The sequence below is a fragment of the Engystomops pustulosus genome, chromosome 3, assembly GCF_040894005.1.
Source record: "Engystomops pustulosus chromosome 3, aEngPut4.maternal, whole genome shotgun sequence".
NCBI classification, from domain to species: domain Eukaryota; kingdom Metazoa; phylum Chordata; class Amphibia; order Anura; family Leptodactylidae; genus Engystomops; species Engystomops pustulosus.
This window is the reverse complement of record NC_092413.1, coordinates 183,931,976-183,954,804: the sequence shown is the minus strand read 5'-3', so window position 1 is coordinate 183,954,804 and position 22,829 is coordinate 183,931,976. Positions and strand designations below refer to the sequence as shown.

Sequence of the window (22,829 nt, the reverse complement as noted above, 5' to 3'; positions counted from 1 at the left end):
TCTAGGGATCACCCGGCGGCACGTTGTGCAAATCAACTCATGGTCCTTTATTAGATTTTAAACCGCATGCAACGTAACATCAACAGCAGGCTGGAAACCTGGTAGGAGATAACTGGTCCGCAGCCTGGTAATAGCTTCAGGCTGGGCTGGTAAATAGAGCTGAGTCTGGACAATGGCCTCTGTTCTGGGGCTTAATCTCCTGACCTGCCCAAGGTGTCAGGCAGCAGACCTGAGACACCTCTGCTTCCTGGTGGTGTGACACTGGCTTGTGCAGCACAGGCCAGTCCTGCACTTTCCTCTGCTTACTCAAACTGAACACTCTGCAAGACTGCTGACTCAATGAACCTTACCATGTGCTCCCGCCCATAGGGGTTTTATACTACTCTAGTGAGATGGCAACACTGTCCAACCAGCTTCCAGCTTGCTTTGGAATTGGAACACATCACATCATTGGCTACAGACAATTGATATGTTAACTCTTGCCCTCTTAGACAGTGGTTCCAGCTGCAATTACTAAGTTGGAAACTGGTCTGAATGCTGCACCTAACAGGTTAACTGCCGTGGTTGGTGTTGTTGCATATGTGGAGAGCTCAGCCCTTACTGCTGTATGATCTTTGTAAGGAAATTGTTAACCCGTTAACGCTCAGCGTCCGATATATCGGACGCTGAGCTCAATGACTTAGCGCTCAGCGTCCGATATATCGGACGCTGAGCCCATGCCGGTTCAGCTCAAGATCTGAGCCGAACCGGCATCGGGAAACACGGGGTGTCGGCTGTGACTGAAAGCCGGCACCCCAGTGTAACACCCGCGATCGGAGTTGACTCCGATCGCGGGTGCTTAACCCGTTAAATGCCGCTGTCAGCGCGACCGCGGCATCTAACATGCCTCTGGGGGGTCTTTCCCCCACGATCGCCCCCCCCCCGAACAGTTTTCGGGGGGCGCCGATCGTTGCTATAGCAACTCTGGGGTCCGATCTGGACCCCAGAGTTACCTGCAAGAATTGCCGGTAAGATGGCGTCTGTGACGTCATCTTACTGGCACAGTGCCAGCCTATGCAAGTGTATAGGCTGACACTGATAATACTCTGCAATACATGAGTATTGCAGAATATTATCATGAACAAGCAATCAGAGGATTTCTTGTTCATGTCCCATGGTATAAAAGTGAAAAAGTAAAAAAAAAAATGTTATTCAATAAAAAAATAAAGTAATAAATCACTAAAAATGCCCAAAACCCCCAAAACATATAAAGAGACATATAACTAAAAAAAAAGTCTAAATCATAACACAAACCCCACATATATAGTATCACCGCGTCCGTAACAACCCGTAGAATAAAAGTAAATCATTATTGAACCCCCACGATAAACGCCGTAAAAAAAAACTGCTATAAACCTTCCAAAAATTATGATTTTTAGCTATTCAATCCCACAAAAAATGCTATAAAATGCGATCAAAAAACCATGTGTACTCCGACATGATACTGGTGCAAAGCACAACATGTCCCGCAAAAAATAAGCCATCAACCAGCTCCGTAGCCAAAAAAGTAACAATGTTATGCCACTTGGAAGACGGCAATACATAAATGATAGATTTTTCCCCACATTAGGGTTTTGTTTGACAAATTTAGTAAAACGTAAGAAAATATATTCAAGTCTGGTATCCCCGTAATCGTATCGACCCATAGAATAAAGATAACAGGATTATTAGGCTATACGGTGAACACCAAAAAAAAAAGAGTAAAAAATCCAGTACAGAATTGATGCTTTTCTACTCCTGCCCTCAAAAAAAGTTCCTAAATTTTCAACAATAGGTGATACCAACCCCAAAATGGTAACAATGGAAAAAGCATCTCATCGCGCAAAAAAAATGGCATCACATGGCCCCAATAATGCAAAAGCGAAAATTTTATAGCCTTCAAAAGGGGCCAATGAGAAAACTAAAATCCTGGCAGCTGCAGGGCGCTCCTTCCCTTCTGCGTCTCGCTGTGCGCCCATAAAACAAGTAACGGCCACATGTGGGGGGTCTTTGTACTCAGGAGAAATTGCAGAACAAATTGTATGGTGGGTTTTCTCTTTTTATATTTTGGAAATGTGTAAATTTTAGTGCTAAATGAACGTATAAGGGAACAATTTGACCATTCTAAATTTCACCTCCATTTTGATTCAATTACTATGAAGATCTCAAGGGGTTAACAATCTTCGTAAAAGCGGTTTCTGATAGCTTGAGGGGTGCAGATTTGAAAATGGGTTGGTTATATAGGGGTTTTGATGCTAAATATGTAAAATTTCATTCAAAACTGTATTTATCCCCAAAATAGTCAATTCTGAAAATCCGGAAAAGCGATATTCTTTTTGTAATCCGCGTGACATCAAAATAAATTATCCAGACATATCAAAAATTATGAAAATGTAAAGTAGACAAATGGGAAATGTTATTCAGCAACTTATTTAGGTGGTAAATCTATCTGCCTGGAAACGCAATGATTTTGAATTTCGAAAATGGCAAATTTTTCAAAAAATTTATCATATTTTCTTTTTTTTTGTAAATAAACGCAAAACTTATCAGCCAAAATTTACCACTAAAACGAAGTACAATATGTGGGGAAAAAACAATCTCAGAATCGTTTTGATAAGTAACAGTGTTCAAAAGTTATAACCATATAAAGCGACGCAGGTCAGAATCCAAAAAATCGGGCTGAGCCTTAACCTGCAAAATGGCTGCGTCCTTAAGGGGTTAAAGTAAAAATTCCAACCCCAAAAAATAAGAGTCCTCTATTTCTCCTAATAAAAATGTATCTAAAGCATGTCATTAGAACAAAAAATTAAAAAGCTAGGGCCATTAAAAGAATGCATGCAAAAATAGGGGGCAGTTGCTTCAGTGGTAATACGCCAGTTTTTTGGCATACAAGCCCTGAAATAGTCACAAATTTTCCCCACTAACACCACCTCCACATCAAGTGGGTGTGAAGATGGCAGGACCTGGTTTAGAACTGCTCCACCGCATGCTGGCTATATCAGGAGGCCGAAGTGTCTTCATATATATATATACGGTGTTTGCAGAGGGTGGGCTTGAGAACCACAATTAATGGCAAATACACCCCCCACCCCCCCATTGTACCTGGTCCTTAACCCCTTAAGGACGCAGCCATTTTGTAGCTTAAGGCTCAGCCCGATTTTTTGGATTCTGACTTGCTTCGCTTTATATGGTTATAACTTTTGAACACTGTTACTTATCAAAGCGATTCTGAGATTGTTTTTTCCCCACATGTTGTACTTCATTTTAGTGGTAAATTTTGGCAGATAAGTTTTGCGTTTATTTACAAAAAAAAAGAAAATATGATACATTTTTTGAAAAATTTGCCATTTTCAAAATTCTAAATCATTGCGTTTCCAGGCAGATAGATTTACCACCTAAATAAGTTGCTGAATAACATTTCCCATTTGTCTACTTTACATTTTCATAATTTTTGAAATGTCTGGATAATTTATTTTGATGTCACGCGGCTTACAAAAAGAATATTGCTTTTCCGGATTTTCAGAATTGACTATTTTGGGGATAAATACAGTTTTGAATGAAATTTTGCATATTTAGCATCAAAACCCCCTATATAATCTACCCATATTCAAATCTGCACCCCTCAAGCTATCAGAAACAGCTTTTACGAAGATTGTTAACCCCTTGAGATCTTCATAGTAATTGAATCAAAATGGAGGTGAAATTTAGAATGGTCATATTGTTCCCTTATACGTTCATTTAGCACTAAAATTTACACATTTCCAAAATATAAAAAGAGAATACCCACCATACAATTTGTTCTGCAATTTCTCCTGAGTACAAAGACCCCCCACATGTGGCTGTGACTTGTTTTATGGGCGCACAGCGAGGTGCAGAAGGGAAGGAGGGCGCTGCAGCTGCCAGGATTTTAGTTTCCTCATTGGCCCCTTTTGAAGGCTATAAAATTTTCGCTTTTCCGTTATTGGGGCCATGTGACAGCATTTTTTTTTGCGGGACGAGATGCTTTTTCCATTGTTACCATTTTGGGGTTGGTATCACCTATTGTTGAAAATTTAGGAACTTTTTTTGAGGGCAGGAGTAGAAAAGCATCAATTCTGTACTGGATTTTTTACTTTTTTTTTTTTTGGTGCTCACCGTATAGACTAATAATCATGTTATCTTTATTCTATGGGTTGATACGATTACGGGGATACCAGACATGAATATTTTTTCTTATGTTTTACTAAATTTGTCAAACAAAACCCTAATGTGGGGAAAAATCTATCATTTATGTATTGCCGTCTTCCAAGTGGCATAACATTGTTACTTTTTTGGCTACGAAGCTGGTTGATGGCTTGTTTTTTGCGGGACATGTTGTACTTTGCACCAGTATCATGTCTGAGTACATATGGTTTTTTGATCGCATTTTATAGCATTTTTTGTGATTTATGACTTTATTTTTTTATTGAATAACTTTTTTTTTTACTTTTTCACTTTTATACCATGGGAAATGACCACGCAATCATCTGATTGCTTGTTCATAATAATATTCTGCAATACTGATGTATTGCAGAGTATTATCAGTGTCAGCCTATACACTTGCATAGGCTGGCACTGTGCCAGTAAGATGACGTCACAGACGCCATCTTACCGGCAATTCTTGCAAGTAACTCTGGGGTCCAGATCGGACCCCAGAGTTGCTATAGCAACGATCGGCGCCCCCCGAAAACGGTTCGGGGGGGGGGGGCGATCGTGGGGGAAAGACCCCCCAGATGCATGTTAGATGCCGCGGTCGCGCTGACCGATCGCGGGTGTTACACTGGGGTGCCGGCTATTAGTTACAGCCGGCACCCGTGTTTCCCGATGCCGGTTTGGCTCTGATCCAGAGCCGAGCCGGCATAAGCGCCGTGGCGGATATATCCGCCACTGAGCGCTAAGTCACTGCGCTCCGTGGCGGATATATCCGCCACGGAGCGTGAAGGGGTTAATGTACATCTACCAACAGATTACTGATGGTAGAGTGTCCTAAATAGGCTGCTCCTTATGTTCGAGTGCACAGCCAAGGATCTGGACCCATAATCCCTCCAAAAAAATCAAAAATAACAAAGAAATGGCAGCTCTACGAGGTAACTTTAGTGAAAAAAAGTACTAGTTTATTCCAACATGTGCCAAGCTACGTTTTGGCTCCTATGGCCTGGAGCCTTCCTGACGCATTCTTTGAGGCCATAGGAGCTGAAACGTAGCTTGGCACATGTTGGAATAAACTAGTACTATTTTTCACTCAAGTTACCTCAGAGAGCTGCCATTTCTTTGTTATATATATATATATATATATATATATATATATATATATATACATATACACTCACCGGCCACTTTATTAGGTACACCTGTCCAACTGCTCGTTAACACTTAATTTCTAATCAGCCAATCACATGGCGGCAACTCAGTGCATTTAGGCGTGTAGACATGGTCAAGACAATCTCCTGCAGTTCAAACCGAGCATCAGTATGGGGAAGAAAGGTGATTTGAGTGCCTTTGAACGTGGCATGGTTGTTGGTGCCAGAAGGGCTGGTCTGAGTATTTCAGAAACTGCTGATCTGCTGGGATTTTCACGCACAACCATCTCTAGGGTTTACAGAGAGTGGTCCGAAAAAGAAAAAACATCCAGTGAGCGGCAGTTCTGTGGGCGGAAATGCCTTGCTGATGCCAGAGGTCAGAGGAGAATGGGCAGACTGGTTCGAACTGATAGAAAGGCAACAGTGACTCAAATCGCCACCTGTTACAACCAAGGTAGGCAGAAGAGCATCTCTGAACGCACAGTACGTCGAACTTTGAGGCAGATGGGCTACAGCAGCAGAAGACCACACCGGGTGCTACTCCTTTCAGCTAAGAACAGGAAACTGAGGCTACAATTTGCACAAGCTCATCGAAATTGGACAGCAGAAGATTGGAAAAACGTTGCCTGGTCTGATGAGTCTCGATTTCTGCTGCGACATTCGGATCGTTGGATCAGAATTTGGCATCAACAACATGAAAGCATGGATCCATCCTGCCTTGTATCAACAGTTCAGGCTGGTGGTGGTGGTGTCATGGTGCCGGGAATATTTTCTTGGCACTCTTTGGGCCCCTTGGTACCAATTGAGCATCGTTGCAATGCCACAGCCTACCTGAGTATTGTTGCTGACCATGTCCATCCCTTTATGACCACAATGTACCCAACATCTGATGGCTACTTTCAGCAGGATAATGCGCCATGTCATAAAGCTGGAATCATCTCAGACTGGTTTCTTGAACATGACAATGAGTTCACTGTACTCAAATAACCTCCACAGTCACCAGATCTCAATCCAATAGAGCATCTTTGGGATGTGGTGGAACGGGAGATTCGCATCATGGATGTGCAGCCAACAAATCTGCGGCAACTGTGTGATGCCATCATGTCAATATGGACCAAAATCTCTGAGGAATGCTTCCAGCACCTTGTTGAATCTATGCCACGAAGAATTGAGGCAGTTCTGAAGGCAAAAGGGGGTCCAACCCGATACTAGTATGGTATACCTAATAAAGTGGCCGGTGAGTGTATATTTATATGTAATAAAGTTGCCAGAGGCTTAAGCTGACGGCACGCAAGCATCTCTCGGCTTCCATGGACTTTAATTTATGCTCGCCCCGCTCTCTCTACGCCCTGGCTCAGACGTCATTGGATGGTAATTCCTGTCCGGTAGCGGTGGGCATGCATAAATTAAAAGCTGGGTAAGTCGAGAGGCGCTCGGGTGCCGTCAGCCTGAGCACCTCCAGCAGTTTTACAGACTTATTTTAGCCAAGAAACCTAAATACATGTCCCTCCCATCCCCTAGACCAGTGGTGGCGAACCTATGGCACGGGTGCCAGAGGTGGCACTCAGAGTCCTCTATATGGGCACCCTTAGCATCACCCCAGGGTAGAGTTTGCCAAACAGGACTTAAGGCCTCTTGCAGTCCCAGGCAGCCCAGGACCTTAGAAGGAAGCTACAAGGATGATCCAAACTTGTTCTCCTTCTTTCTACTGTATTGGTGTCCTCAGGTGCCTATACAATTTAAACCTGTGACAGAACAGGTTGTCGCATCGGCACTTTGCGAAATATACGCAGGTTTTGGTTGTAGTTTGGGCACTCGGTGTCTAAAAGGTTTGCCATCACTGCCCTAGACGTAACAAGCTGTCTATTTAGAACACTCTACCACCAGTAATCTAGCGGTAGGTGTCCTTTAACCAGCGAAGAAGACAGGAATCTAAGATAACTTTATTTCATTGATTTATACTCCTGCTTCAAACAGTTGTATAGTATAATAAATGAAAAGACTACTTCCAGGCGGGAGAGCCCTGGTCTCTCTGCATGTACAACACACACTGCATTACATTTCACAAACACCATCCCTCCCTCTGCGCATGCGCTCCGGCAGCCGCTGCTCGTTAATCACGTGGTAGAGTGATTGTCACAGCTCATTGGTGGAGCTGGATACTTCCGGGAACTAGAGGAACAGACGTACAATGGCGAGTGGAGGTGGAGAAGTGCAGGACATGGAAGGTAGTGATCGTGGGAATTGCTCCAGCTGATGTGGGTGACGTGCGGGGGGTGGAGGAAGCTCAGTGACGGCCTACGGGGGTGATATGGAAATGTAAGGGGCTAGCTGTAAGGGTTAATCCTGCTGTGGAACTACATGTCCCAGCATGATCTGTCAGGCCTTGTGAAGGCAGGGCAGTGTATATCTGGTGGGATAATACACAGAGGGAGGACATATTCCTGGCTCATGGTTCTGCCTGGTAACAGTGTTGCTCTCTGTTATCAGCCGCTTGTATCTGGGGAGAGGCTGGTAGTGACAGCCTGATCCCATGTCCCTGCACACACATGTCAGGTGGTATAACATGGGGAAGGCACTGTGTTGAGATAAAAAGGATCTGTGAGTGGCACTGCCACCCCTTGACCCATGCAGCTGTATAGACTGTGTTCACACTTTGCTAAAGCGGACCATGGATATAATGCATCTATTTCACCATCTTCTGTATTTGGCACCTGACAACCAGTCTCTGGAGGAGAAAAAGATCAGGCGTGTTGGTTTACAGCATGTCCAATCCTTTGTTCCTCGCACTGCTGCCAGGGCCCCCTCCCCATGAACCAGTGTATGGTGGTGATGCACATGTGTATTCCTATAGTTACTAGATGTCACTCCACAGGTAAGGAGTGGCTATGCCAGTGCTTGTTATTACTCACATTGCTCTGGCAGTGATTTCTGATCCATAGGAAATCCCAGATCAGTCTGTGTTCAGGAATGAATTCACGTGATGGGAATGGTGCAGCTGACATCTTCTCTCCATATGCCTCAGTTAGGGCGTGGATTCAGATGTTGTAGTGGTGTCAAGTGCCAAAAACTGCATTTGGTTTTATTGCCCAGATAGCTGTGATATTGTGTGTTGATGGTGAGTTTTCGGCTGTCTGGCACATACTATAGCCTCAGACCTATTGATCTTATAGAAGAGGGAAGAATTGGTGGTGGGTAATATTGCATTTCCCCTGTAGTGTCACGGAAATCCGGAGGCCCATGTATCTCTCCATAGATGTATTGGTGCACCTATTGGGCTGCTATGATCCCCTGCCATGTGGTGCAACAGCTAGAACTAATGGGAATGCGATATGTCATCATTTCAGAACAAGACTTTCTAATAATGGGGGCTTATTATCTAATACATGTGACGATCCCCTCACATCCCTTCTAAAGGCCAGTTCACATCTGCTTCAGGCTTCTGTTTTGCAGTTTCCTTTTTTTTTTAATTACCGTAACTATAATTACTGGTGACGAACTGATCTGTTTCATTGAACTTGTAAGGGTGTCTGTCTGTATATATTGTCACATCTTTTGTTGTGCCTTCTGTTGTTTGAGCGGATAGTTAGACACAAACTGCTGCAATATTATTTCCATCTAAAGTAACGGAAGATTCCTTGTTTTTGTATGGATGACCAATGGTCTTTATCAGTTTGTACCATCATTTAATGCATCGTTGCTTTTATATTAGATTTCAGGATATCAATGTCACCTCAAGTAAAAAAGAAAACAACATAGCACCAAAATAATAAAAAAAAATGGTAAAGGACACTAACAGTAAACAGTTGTTGTTGTGTTTTTTTTCCTTCTCACTGATACTTTGTTGATAGATTTGCCCAGATGTTTGTCTAAATTTCAGTCTCTTTTTTTTTTCCTAAACCAGAAACTACTAAACAGAAGTCTGAACGCAAATGTGAACTGGCCCCTCCTATTCAGATTGAAAAATCTTGTGTAATGATAGGTAGGATAATAGAACGAGAGCCCTCATTCCTATTGTTTCACCTGAAGCTTAATAGAACAAGTCAACCACTTATTCCAGTGATGGCAAACCTTTTAGAGACCGGGTGCCCAAACTACAACCAAAACACACTTATTTATTGCAAAGTGCCAGCACGGCAATTTAAGTACTGTAGTTATTTTTGCTACCTGTTCTACCACAACTTTTAATCATATCGGCCTCTAGAGGACAACAAAATAGTTGAAAGAAGAAGGGCAAATTTGGACTAATGTTGTAGCATCTCGCTATGGTCCACTTCAACAGGAAGAAGCCTAGAGGAGCTCTAAAGATAATCCTCCCCTTGTTCCACATGTTCTACCTCTTCCTGCAGTTCCAAGCAATCAAGAATGTGTTGCTTTAAAATATCACTTAGAGCAGCATTTGTTGAGTTGCCTGGGACTGGAGGATGATTCTTTGAGTTCTATGTAGAGTGCTATATTGATGGCCTGGGCGCCCAAAAAGAGTGCTCCGAGTGCCACCTCTGGCACCCGTGCCATAGGTTCGCCACCACTGGCTAATTCTATCAAGCAGGTGGCATATTGTTATTAATAAATATTAGATTAGTGGTGTTCCGACTGCTTAGGTGAGTATCTACTCATGGTTTTATACTTCATTGTGCAACCCTTCTCCATATACTTAAAGAGGACCTGCAGGTCCATTTGCGACTCTAAGGCCGCGGTCACACGTACCGCTAAGCGTCCGTCATAACGCGATGCTAGCGCACAGGGGGAGGTCCTCGGCCCAAACGCACATGCGTTTCCAGGGACGTCATGAACGGACGTCTAGCGGTACGTGTGACCGTGGCCTAAACCAATTACAGGTCCTTGTGGTGCTGTGGTTTAAGGTCCCAATGTATGTCTATTTGCTGATCGATCTAGGCACTGTGGCTGGAGTAAAAGTCCTTTGTTATCCATGACCTCCTTCCTTCTAAAACTCATCTTCTAAAAAATCATCTGCTAATATGGTATATTGGTGCCCCTTGGTGCTGTAGCTTCACAGGCTGTTACACTGCAGGAGCCTTCCCCATCTATGACACTTGTACAGGCAATTTAACTCCTCCCATGTAGTCCTGTGCAGACTATTCTCCCCACTTCCTTTTGTGTTATTAATCTTCTGGAAAAAATGTTAGTGCCACCTCTGATCCAATCATAGTTCTTAGAACGTTCTTGGGTAAATCCCACTTGTGGAAAGGGAATCCCTCATGGGGGAGCCAAGTCCACATAGTGTCCATTAGGATAGAGAGTCTACAGGAAATAATTTACGAATAGATATAGTTGTAAAGAGGTTAAAGGGAACCTGTCAAGGACCTCCTTTTCGCTGAAGACCGGTTACAGAAGCCCATTACAGCTGCAGTGCAAATCTGCCTTTCTACCTTCTCTGCATTTGCATTACAATATAAATGTGTGTTTTGACTTGCTTGGCTTCCTGACAAAAGTCTGTGGCAAGTCCCAAGATTTTCTTTGGTTTTGATGCATTAAAAAAAGGGGTGTGTGTGTGTGTGGACACTCTTGTGTCCTGCTCACCCCCACTGATGGCAGCTCACCATGCGCTCTGTCCCTGTGTAAGTCAAGGAGCACAAAGGTGGGGGGCTGAGAGCTGAGGAGTGAGTGATCAGCACAGACAAGTCATGTTCCCTTTACAACCAAAATTAACTACACATTTTTACACATCAGTGGATAAACGGGCAGAATCTGAGGAGTCTACTGATGATGACATTAAGGAGAAGAGGGACGTCCCGGACGGGGAAGTGCAAAATGGTGAACAACCTCCAGGTATCAGTCCAGTGTTGTATCTATTCCGTTCTATGTCACCCTATGATAAGGAAGTCTCCTGGCAGGAAGGTATCACATAGTCTCCCAAATATGCTGGGCCCATGGCTAAATGTTTAAATGGAAGAGGTAGGTAGGATCATGGTGCAGCACTTACCTCTAAGTGTACCATAGAGTAACATTGGGCACGGCGCCGTATTCAGAGAAAAGATAGGACATGTCCTATCTTTCACGGGGTATGGAACGGTACGGTGCCATGCACCCATTGCCCTCTATCGGCATCCTTTATATGCTGTATATACGTCCCCCAGTGTGAATGCAGCCTAATGCTGACTATTTCTTCTTGGGTCTATTTCAGTGAACCCATTGGGGAAGCCCTCATAGTTAGGGGCCTTCTTTAACTTAGAAGTCCTAGTTATATGTCCACATGTTTCCCATAACACGTCAAGCTATATGGAATATAGGAGCTTGTGTAGCTGGGATCACTAGGATCTGCTTCTTTCTGGGGAATCGGAGAAGATTATACATCTGCTGGACAGTGGTAAATCTCTGTATTAAATCGTAATGTTTCTGGAAGGATTTTTGTGTTGCTGGTGCAGTGGTGCCAGCTAGTGGCATCATTGCGTGTTCCTTTAATTGGTTGTAACAAATCACATTACTGGCAGGGATTGGGTTGAAGTAAATGAATAGAACTATTGTGCGGCTCCAAGAATACAGCACTCGTTGTTACTCCAGGCAGATAAACCTGGTGCAAAACACAGCGGCCATTTATAAAACAGGTGGAAAGCAAAACACCGGGGTTGTCCGTGATCATCCATCACATTCTAGATGTTGACAGAGCGGGACTGACATTGGTGGCCAGATGTGACGTCATTGTTTATCCATTATGGTAATTTCTGTGTTTCATTCCGTCAGTCTCTGAAGTCTATGTACACCTTGTGCCAGGATATATTGTATACAAGGATGTGGTGCCATGGATAATATGTATTACTAAGTTTGGTACGGTTAAAGTGGAAACACAATAGAAATGAGTCAAATGCATTCCTCCTCTCCTCCACACCATAATCCCCCCCCCCCATTTGCTCAATATACATGAGCAGGCAGGAAGGGAGAGGGGTGAAGGAGCTGGATGAGTGCGGAGGAGACTGAGACACAGCCACAGCTAAAATCTTGGTTAGATTTTGAGTGTTGCATGTGGCTTTATGATTGAGGCTCGCTCATAACTGAGACTGTAGAGCGATGTATATACAGCCGCAAGCCTGCGGCCGTGCATATGTCCCCCATAGGCTAGCAACGGGCGCACAAAGCTATACGGTGCAGCACATGTGGCACTGTACCGCTCCGTACAGGGGAAAAGATAGGACTTGTCCTATCTTTCCCCATTTTACAGCACCATGCGCTATGAAAAGGAGATGGGTCACCACTCCTCTCCCCATCGCGGTGAACATATGACCGGCGGGCATACGTTCTTGCAAATATAGTCTGACTCCTATAATCCTATAAGTTATTCATCATTATTATAACTTATTGCCACTCTATCTTATTTTCCCAGATGATTCAGACACCCCGGTGAACTTGGAGACAATTATCCTAGATCCTGAAGCTGAGGTAATGACAGATTTACAGCTTCCCTGGTTTTTATACATATAAATAAGGGGTAAAGCTCCTCATGCTACCTTTAAACGGGTTGCCCATTTTCAGCTTCATTCTTTACTTCCTGTGGATAAAAAATCAGTCCATGGTCATGTGACCTCATACAGGGGCACGGCTCGTTATATCCCTGGTCATGTGATGTCATACAGGTGCATGGCTCGTTATATCACATGACCCCGGAGCGGTTTTTATCCACAGGAAGTTAACAATGAAACTTTCTATAAAGCTCTAGACAAAAAGATACTTTTATATTCCCCAGAATGCTTAAAAAATTTTTTGATTTACTTTGAAAAAATTCATGCCTGACTAAAATACCCTTTAAAAAACTCAAGAAAGATGCTTACTTGATAATGATTTAATTTTCTCCATTGTATTTTCAATCCTCTGTTGTGTCTGGACTGTGATTCACCTTTCGCTGTACATTTGATAGGAAGTTGACTTGAACCACATGCGGATAGGAGCTATTCAGGGATTTGAGGTGCTGAAGAAAGTTCAGGTAAGCTGCTGTTTGCTTGTCTACTGTTGTTGCATTACATAAAACCCGTCTTGTCATGTAATCTCTTCTGGATACAGAAATCTTTGCTTTTGTTTTAAGGTTTTTATTTTTTCCCGTTTTCTATTCCCTTGTACTTCCCTTCATTTGCCCACTGTTTACGTCCATTGCTCTTTCCCCTCTAACTTGCCCTTTCTCATTGACCCTGTAGACCCTGTGCCTGCGTCAAAACCTAATAAAGGTGATTGAGAACTTGGAGCAGTTGGTGACATTGAATGAATTGGACCTGTATGACAATCAGATTCGTGTTATCCAGAACCTGGAGAACCTGGGTCAACTCCAGTGAGTCTATTCAGACAGGGTAGCTCTTCTCATTGCCAGTTCCTTTACTTCCAATTCTCCTACACTGGGTATTCTGTCATATCTTGTATATATGTAGCGTCTGTATCACATACCACATATAGGGGAAGATTGGTTAGATATATATGTCGGTCTACAGTACCCAGCAAATGGATCTGATCTTCCAGCACCTATGAGGCCCACCCAAAGCCATTGACTATGTATATAAGGGAGCACTTGACATTGGAGACATTTAAGTATCCTTGTTCTTCTGGTGCACGGTTTGTCCTCCTGTATATTCTGCATGAGATGGATATGTGTCACTAGTATCCATTATAAATAATCTTTTTTTTATTGGGCAAATGAAATGGCATAATAGAAAAGAAACCGCATTTAAGCATGGCATTATAAACTCACTGCGGGGAAGGTAATTTTCACTGACATTATAGACTTGATCGCAATAAGAAAAATGTTCAATCAGAAAGTTATGGTCTAAAAAAAAAAGAAACAAAAATAACACAAGACTGCAAACATATCCACCAAATAATCACTTGTTTGATCCGCCCACGGTGAATTGACACTCGTGTAGCAACCAGGTCTCCGTAGCGGTGCACGTTCAGTTGAGTCAGATCTAATAAGGCATGTATCCAGCGAGAAAATATAACTTCACATAGAGTAACCGGGGTTAGGAGGATGGGGGAAGGAAAGTCTGAGGGGTAGATTTAAAACACAAGGGTAGGTAAGGTGGGGGATTGTCAGTCGAGATTACACTATACGTATTGTGTCACCTGCTCATTGAAAGGTTAAATACTCAGCTGAGTTCTTAAAGTCCAGCCGGGGTCCCCAGGTGAGGATATGCTGTTCTCCAGTTTTATTCAAGTGGGCAGTTAATTCCTCCATTCTCTGAAGTAGGAGGATCTCTGCCAACTAGTCTGAGATAGATGGGGTACGAGTGGTTTTCCACAATCTGGGGATCATGGTTCTGGCTGCAATCAAAAGAAAAGCAACTAAAGAGTGTTTGGCTCTTGAGTTGGAAGCATGGATAGTAGAAGTACTGCTGGGGAGTTGTCCAGGTGGTGTATGAGCGTTATGACTCGGGTCCAGAACGGCTGGATCACTGGACAATCCCACCATAAGTGAAGCATGGTGCCAAGGGCTGGGACTCGATACCACCGGGATAGAGCCTTGTAATTGGTGTCTTGAGATGTGCTTGAGATGAATCGCTTATGGGAGAGTTCCATTGCTTTTTACCAGTCCTCAGGAGAGTAGGTTGTCCCTATTTCCGACTCCCAAGCTCGTATAAAGGGGAGCTCTGGTTCAGACCATTCATCCAGCAGGAGGTGGTTTATAACTGAGATTGCATGGGGCATAGGGGAAGGAGAACAGCATAGCTCCTGAAGTTGTAGGCGGACTTTGTGTGTTGTAGAAATGTCAGGTGTGTTGACACTGCGAATCTGACAGCACCGCATCACACGTTGGGAGTCCTGTAACAGTCAGCATTGTTTAATAGAGCAATGGGGTTTGAGTCTTAAGGGGTCTCGGGAAGTCTGCTGCACAGCCTGAAGGGAAGTCGGGATTGTCCGTAGTTGGGGTCATGGGACCATCAGTTTCCAGAAGTTTAGTATTGGAGTCCGTCCTTAAGTGTCAGCAATAATTGGCATGCTACAAGGGGTAGATCAAACAATCGGTGATTCAGGGTGTATACCGGCAGACAGGGTAGATTTGTCAAAGGTGACAGCTGTTCCTCCAAACGCATCTATAATTTGTTCTGCTTAATGTGGAAGCAATCAAGGATCCTTGCCAACACTGACAACACATAATAACCTCTGCAGTTGGGTAAACCCAGGCCACCCTGGAGCTTCCTATGCATCAGTGTCCTCCTGGCTATCCTGGGAGGAGAAGATGCCCATAGAAAGCGATTTAAACTACCTGTCAGTTTGCTAAAAAAAAATATTTGGTATTGCTAGGGGTATTGCTTGGAGCAAGTACAGAAGTCTGGGCAAGATCGTCATTTTCACATAATGCTACCCCGAAGCTGGAGGACCAGTTAGTTAGGTCTTTAGGTCTAATGAGACGTTGATCCCCAGATACAGAAGGGCGTCTGTATGCAAAGAAAAAGGTAAGTCCCCCCCTAATGAGGGGGCAAGGCCTATGCCCGTAGGCAATTTAGTAGTAATTATTTTGTGATTGGCCAAACTAGTTTAAAGTGTCTAAAAGAGCCAGGAGGGAGGTTGACGGATCTGTCAATTACAGGAGAACATCATCAGCAAATGCAGAGCACTTAAAGCTTTTGCCTGCACCCCCTTGATGGGCTGACAGGAGTAAAGAGCAATCAGTAGGTGCTCCATCATAACTAAACATTGTTTGCACTGATTAAAAACACTTGCATAAAGCCGTATGTCTGCAAGTCTTATTCAGTAGGTATAAGGAATCGGTGAAATTATGAATAATATAAACAAATACACAATAAAGATAGTTAAAGGAATATGCCAGTATTGGTTTATCAATCTTTAATAGGGAATCCATATTGAATCCGGAAGGGTCTGCAAGGTATCTGCCAAGTTCACAGAATTCCTATAGCCTCTATACATTTTAACCAGTGCAGAACCATACATTGTATGGTGTCTGTGTATGGTATTACATGTGCAAAAATAAAAAATGAGGTGCAAGATGGACTCGGCAGAGCCCTCTGTCCCCTTAGAGTGGCTGATAAGCAGGGTTGTCACATACTGCCGTTGTATTGAGGACCTATCTTAAAAATAATAAATAAATCGAGGAAGCATAAATTACAATAAAACAAGACGTATAATAAGAACAAAAATGTATCTGTTGGAATACTGAAAAATGACAAACTACATATGTAAAGTGTAATGGAGAACATCACAGATATAATATATTAATGCATTTACTATACAACTTATATTTTTCTATAAGTATCTTCATTGAACAATTGTGAAAGGGGCTAAAAATTACTTTGCAGCAGCTCAATAATGATTTATTAGTGGCAGGGAGTTTTATCAACTATTTACTTAACTGTAGATAACAAGGTGTAGCCTTCATATGACTCGAGAGCTCTAACCCATTGGTGCCCAGTCAAATATTTCTTACTTACGGTATTTAAAGGGTTAAAACAACTGGACATTCACATGTATTTTAGTTCATCGGCCATGTACATAATGTACATTTTTTTTCCATTGCATGTTTTAAAATAATGGACTTTATTTTAAATAAGCAATAAAATTGAATCAACCTTTCCTAAAATATGTCAAAAAAGTGTACAGTGCCAATCCACCACCATAGAGATACATTATGCAGAGATTACTTCTGAAAGCTCTGTCTTTCTCCATTCTGCCTTTAGCTGACAGGCTACAGACGGGACACATTTTAAACTGGTTATAACTTTAGAACTGTGGTTCTAGGTTCAACTGTACAGGTGTCATTTTAAAGAGGAAAATCTCCCTTTTTAATATTAAATCATGTTTGTTTGTTTTTTTTTGGGGGGGGGTTATGCCATGTTATCGGAGATATCGACAGTTGAGGTTACAATCAAAAGTGTTATCTGAATATAAAAAATTATATTTTTGACTGAATTTAACAAGGTTAGCCACTCTTTTACTTAAGTTGCCCATTAATCCCTTAATGTCCATCAAGTGATTCAGCGCTTCTGCTACTTTAGTGTTGTAAACAAAGAAGCACAGATAGTCTGCAGACATGTGTAAGCACTGATGAACAGGACAACGGGCCGTAGCCTGGCGGGCATACCTTTTCCGTGATGGAGAGGAGGAGGGGTGACCTCCCTCCCCTCACCATAGTGACACATGGCGCACGGCGCCGCAACACGGGAAATATAGGAAATGTCCTATCTTTTCCCTTGTACGGTGCCGCACATGTGCAGCACCGACCGCTCCGTGCGTCCATTGCCATCCTATGGGGGACGTATATCCCCCAACGGTCGTGTGAATGCAGCCTTACTGTATGTAGTCATTGAGATCATTGATGTTCAGTGACATCGTGTGAAGAACCCGTCAGCCTTTTAGGTAGCATTTTTTACATTGCTAGTGATTGGTTGGTCAGACTATGATGGAGAACTTTGAATATTGAACCCCAAATGAGTTTTTTTTAAATAGTTTATTCAAATGAATGCACAATAAATCCCACACTAGACCATATGTCATCTTGACCATAACCTCTCCACTGTAATTTGGCACAATTTATTTTTTTTTTTCTTAAATCTCTTGTTGAATATTACAACTACATTTTAAGTCCTGACATTCCACATCCTAGATCGTTAATGCGGTAAAATCTTATGATTGCAGAATCCTGGATCTGTCGTTCAACCTGCTAAAGCGTATCGAGGGTTTAGACTCCATGACTCAACTTAAGCGCCTGTACCTGGTAAACAACAAGATCAGTCGCATTGAAAACCTCAACTCCCTGACACAGCTCCGCTTGTTGGAACTTGGCTCAAATCGTATTCGGGTAAGTGGTTAATGTGGAGCACATAGGGGGAGATGTATCAAGACTGTTGTTTCATACGTCTCCTACATGTTGTGGCCCCCTGTCCTCCATCCTTTTATAGTGTGGCCTCTGTTGTCCTCCAGTAACTGTATGAAACAAGAAAAACACATTGGGGCACATTTACTTGCCCGTCTCGTCGCGATCCCTTCCTTGCGTTATCTGACGAGGATTCGGAGCTGCCGCAATTCGCTTGGATCGTGCGTCCAATTTCCTGCATCTGTCGCTTCCCCTGCTGAGGTTCGCCGGATTTCACCTTCTTCTTCCTGGTGTATATGAGTGCTGATCTTGCGACACAATTTGGTTTTTAAATTCCGCGGTTTGTCTGAATCAGTCGGGTTGTCTGCCGTCTACGCCCCCCGATTTGTGTCGCATGCAAGCCGGCGCCGATGTGCCGCAATCTGATTGCGAAATTCAGGGCAAAACGGAAAAAATGCGGCGTTTGGACTCTTGGTATATGTGCCCCAGTGTTACCTAACTTTCACTTATTCCCCCAGTAGTCCTGCTTCCTCTTCTGCTGGGGCTCTGATGTTGATTTGAAGGAGGGGGCGTGGCCAGCCTTTAGGAGGAGCTACCTCCATTCCTGATGTGCTAAAAAGAAGCAGATCCCACCTCCTAGTCCCAATGCTTCTGCTGCTCTAGCGTCTTTGGGACCTGAAGCACGTGGGGCAGTCTCCCAAGCACCCGGGACAGCGGTGAAGAACCGGGACTGTCCTGCCGCATCTGGTGACAGCTGGGACCTATGGTCAAAGCCATTGACATCTATGATCATGTTTTTTTTTTTTTTTTAAACATTCGAGCAATTCCTAAAAATGTTTGCTCATATTTTGTGTTTGCAGGAGATAGAAAATCTGGATATGTTAAGAGATTTGGACAGTCTATTTCTTGGGAAAAACAAGATTACCAAGTTGCAGAACATGGATACACTGAGTAACCTGACAGTATTAAGCGTGCAGGTAAGCTGAGTGTTAACCCTTTTTTTTTTTTTAAAAAAAAAAGAAAAAAGGTTAACCACATTTTTAAAGGGTTAAAATCTTTTGTATATTGTTGCTGTTATGGAATATTGTGTCACGTATAATGGTTGTAATCAGAATTTGAAGGAAATCTACCATCAAAATCAAGCATGCACAGAAGGGAATCTGCTAACACCCTGAGGAGCCCTTCTGGCTCATTAGCATAATTGTAAAAGTATATTTTAGAAGGAAGGAGGGCATGGATAACAAATATATAAGAAGATTACACGGTCACAGTGGCTGGATCTATGAGCAAGTGTCCCTGGTTTATCATGATGAATTTGATGGTAGATCTCCTTTTAAGCAGCTCCTTAAATGCATTGAGGAAATATGTCAGCGATCTGCAGAAGATTTATAGGATGTCTAGTAAATATCTAGCTGTGTCACTTTCATTACTAGGCCCAGCTCCTGGTATAGGAAGATGACAGCCTGTGCCAGGGACTGACTGAAGGGATGGGAATTGATATCTATGTGTCTTGATTAAGCTGTAGACTCTCCAGTAATGCAATCCTTTCCTCTGCTAATGTAGTATAACGCAAATGCATTTCAGCTGAAAGACTTCAAGGTCAGGATCATGTTCTCCGTGTAGTAAATGTGCTGTCCCATTAGGGCACATTAATAGTGTAAACTCTCTCCTCCTCAGAGCAATCGCCTTTTGAAGATTGAAGGCCTCCAAAGCCTTGTGAACCTGCGCGAGTTGTACCTGAGCGACAATGGCATCCAAGTCCTGGAGGGTCTGGAGAACAATGTGAGCTAAACTACTAATCTAAACTCGCTGATAGACATCTTCACAGGCTGTAACTCCTGTTCATATCCAACAATTGATTTTCCCACGTTTACTTATTAACACTATCAATGATATTCAATGTATGCTAAAGTGAACTGGAAATTATGTCTATGCCGGAATTCGGGAGAAATTTAAAACTGAAATATCTTCAGCCACATTTTATTGAGGCTTTTAGACCATGTTTAGGCAGTTTTATGACCAAAAAGGGTTGTGGCTTTGTGGAAAGGGGGTGTGGCCTAGCCTTGGCGGCAGAAAATACCGTTGTGTACTAGATGGCTGGCAGCAGTTAAAGGAAACCTACCACTTGGAATCGTGCTTCTAAGGCGCAAATACCGTGCACCAGCTCAGGGTGAGCCGGTGCCAGCGCTCAGCTTCCCTATGTTCTTAAACAGATGTAAAAAAACCAGATTGAGCTATGGTGCGGCTGTACCTTGAGAAGATTGGATTTGGCAAGTGTTTGCATGGTCAAAGTCCTGCCAGACTCGTATAATGTCACCTTTGTACCATCAAACAACATATGTTATTTGTATAGTTATGTGTTATGTCCCTGATATTATATTCTCCCCGTAAAAATGAGAAAATCAATTAAAAAAAAAAAAAAAAAGCGCTATACCCAATTACAGATGGGTTTAGATCTAAATACAAGCAACAGAAAGCAAAAGTGCTGCTCGTAGGTCTAAACCCATCTGCGATCGGGTGTAGCTCCATCCGCCTGAATTGCGTTTCATGAGCGACATGTGAACGCAGCCTGAGGCTTGTATAGCATTGCTACCTGTGTTATATGGTATATAAAAATAATTGTTCTCATTCTGTTTTTCAGACCAAATTGACAACTTTGGATGTTGCTTCTAACAGAATAAAGAGGATTCAAAATATCAGACATCTGACAGAGCTCCAGGAATTTTGGGTAAGGGCCTTCTTCCCCCGCCCCATTCAGTAATAAAAGCAAGGCTCTGTTCACATAGCAGTTTGCTCAGTGTAAGACAAAACCAGGATTGAGTCCTGAATACAAAGGAGGTACATATAACGCCACGTCTGTGCAATCACCCTTTTAAAGTTTTAGTCTCTTACTATAACATTAACTTATTAAATAATTCCAGCCATTCTAGATGTTCCCCAACCATTGAGAATCAAGGTTATCATGGAGCCTTTGCTAATATTGTCAACTGGAAAAGCTTTTGACAATAGGCTGAGTTTCACCTTGGTAAATTTCTGGGTACTGTGAGTAACGTAACCAGCCCAGCCAGGAAAGTTTCTTATGTGTGTGTTCTTTTATCACAGATGAATGACAACTTGGTGGACAACTGGGCTGACCTGGAAGAGCTGAGTGGTGCTAAAGGTTTGCAGACTGTGTATCTGGAGAGGAACCCGCTACAGAAAGACAACCAGTACAGGCGCAAGATCATGCTGGCCTTGCCGTCCATCCGGCAGATTGACGCAACGTTTGTCAGATTCTGAGTTGACGGCTTATCTGCCCCCTCTCCCTCCCACTGTAGCAGCACAGCACAACTCCTCAACCTCTTTCATAAGATAGAAAGCTTTCCCATTGCATTGTCATCACATTCTTATGTTCCCTGCACTGCATGACTTCTCATATCAAACTGAAAGTTAATTGTTCATTCCATAGTCTTTACCGCTAGTCCATGGACTGTCTTCCTGAAATGCAGCTGTAATGAATTGACCCCCATTGGCTGGTGCTGCCGCAGTACAGTATTTATTTCCGGACAATAGTCCAAAGGTTAGGTTTTTTTTTTTTAACCTCAGCACGTGGCCGCTACATGTAACTTCTTGGCCAGTTGCAGTCATTCCATCTCCTCACATGTCACTAACATGTCTCATTGTTACATCTTCCTGGAATGATTTTCTTTTAAGTTTGTTTACAAAAGTTTGTTTTCTATCTGCAGATTGGGGACTGTCGTCTTTTAAAGTGTATGCACAAATGGGAATTTATCAGTGCTTCTATGCCAGTTTTTGAAATAAGCCTAAGGCCTCATTCACACGGCCGTTGGGGGAATGTATATACGCACCCCTCAATAGGTTGCAATGGGCGCACATTCCTATGTTTCTCTATGGAGAGGGGCGAGGGTGATCAGTGCTCACCCCCCCCCCCTCCAGGTGGCTATGGTACAGCACAGTGTGAATTTGCCCTAAGGGCTGCATGTACATTGGTGCACAATATAACCTCCAAGTGTGAGATGCTTGATGTGCTCTTCTCTGCAGTGAGCATATCTAACCCATTCGTAACCCAGGAGGGGCTGCTAGAACCTGCAATGGAGCATCATCACCATTTGTGAGCCAAGTAGAGGAAAAAAAATTTAGATCTTTATGGATAAGTGCACACGGGGTAGACTTTGGCAGTGAATAGGAATTTAATTCTTGGGGATTCTCCTGGAGGTTTATCATTGTGTCTGATTCTGAATGTTAAAACAGACATAGCTGAAGCCTTACTTTCTGCTTCCTAGGAGGCGGCTTATGTTTTGGTATAACAAAATGCCACATTTATCAAGGATTGATAGAAATATTTTTATGTAAATTTCGGTCTTAAAGCATAACTAAACTTCTCTTAGCAAAGGGTCATGGTAAAATATGTGATAATTTATTATAGAAATCTGTTCCTGTGTCTTGTTTCCCCCTCCTACCTTATTTAAGCAGTTTGTATAAATCAGCTTTCTGTCCTGTATCCACTGGCAGCTGAGAGATAAAGGAACCTGATAAAGTGTCTATGGAAAGAGTTATCTGGTGCAATATAAGATTGGATAGTTGTACTATGCATGTATTTTTTGGCTCTTACAGCAGAAAATTAGAGAATTCTGTTGGATCAGCAATATTTTTGGTGCATGGAGCCTTTTGCCACTTAGCTCTGCAAAAGGGGGTGGGGCTAGTCGTAGGAAAGTCTAGAAATTGTC

At 42.9% G+C, this 22,829-nt stretch overlaps 1 protein-coding gene across 4 annotated transcripts in view; it reads left to right on the top strand.

Annotated features, from left to right (window-relative positions):
* The window catches only part of PPP1R7 (protein phosphatase 1 regulatory subunit 7), a 28,649-nt gene extending 6,823 nt beyond the window's left edge, over positions 1–21,826 (top strand). Inside the window, exons 1-11 of one of the 4 annotated variants that reach the window (XM_072143215.1) lie at positions 7,485–7,564; positions 9,241–9,318; positions 11,028–11,126; positions 12,676–12,731; positions 13,207–13,272; positions 13,481–13,611; positions 17,925–18,087; positions 18,963–19,079; positions 19,780–19,884; positions 20,744–20,830; positions 21,205–21,826. In XM_072143215.1, the coding sequence (XP_071999316.1) occupies positions 7,528–7,564; positions 9,241–9,318; positions 11,028–11,126; positions 12,676–12,731; positions 13,207–13,272; positions 13,481–13,611; positions 17,925–18,087; positions 18,963–19,079; positions 19,780–19,884; positions 20,744–20,830; positions 21,205–21,381 (1,116 nt within the window). In that variant the 5' untranslated portion in view covers positions 7,485–7,527 and the 3' untranslated portion in view covers positions 21,382–21,826. Of the gene's footprint in view, positions 1–7,426; positions 7,565–9,240; positions 9,319–11,027; positions 11,127–12,675; positions 12,732–13,206; positions 13,273–13,480; positions 13,612–17,924; positions 18,088–18,962; positions 19,080–19,779; positions 19,885–20,743; positions 20,831–21,204 lie in introns of those variants that run through there. The other 3 variants (XM_072143219.1, XM_072143216.1, XM_072143217.1) reach the window with 3 other exon arrangements.
* The last annotated feature ends 1,003 nt before the right edge of the window (positions 21,827–22,829 follow it).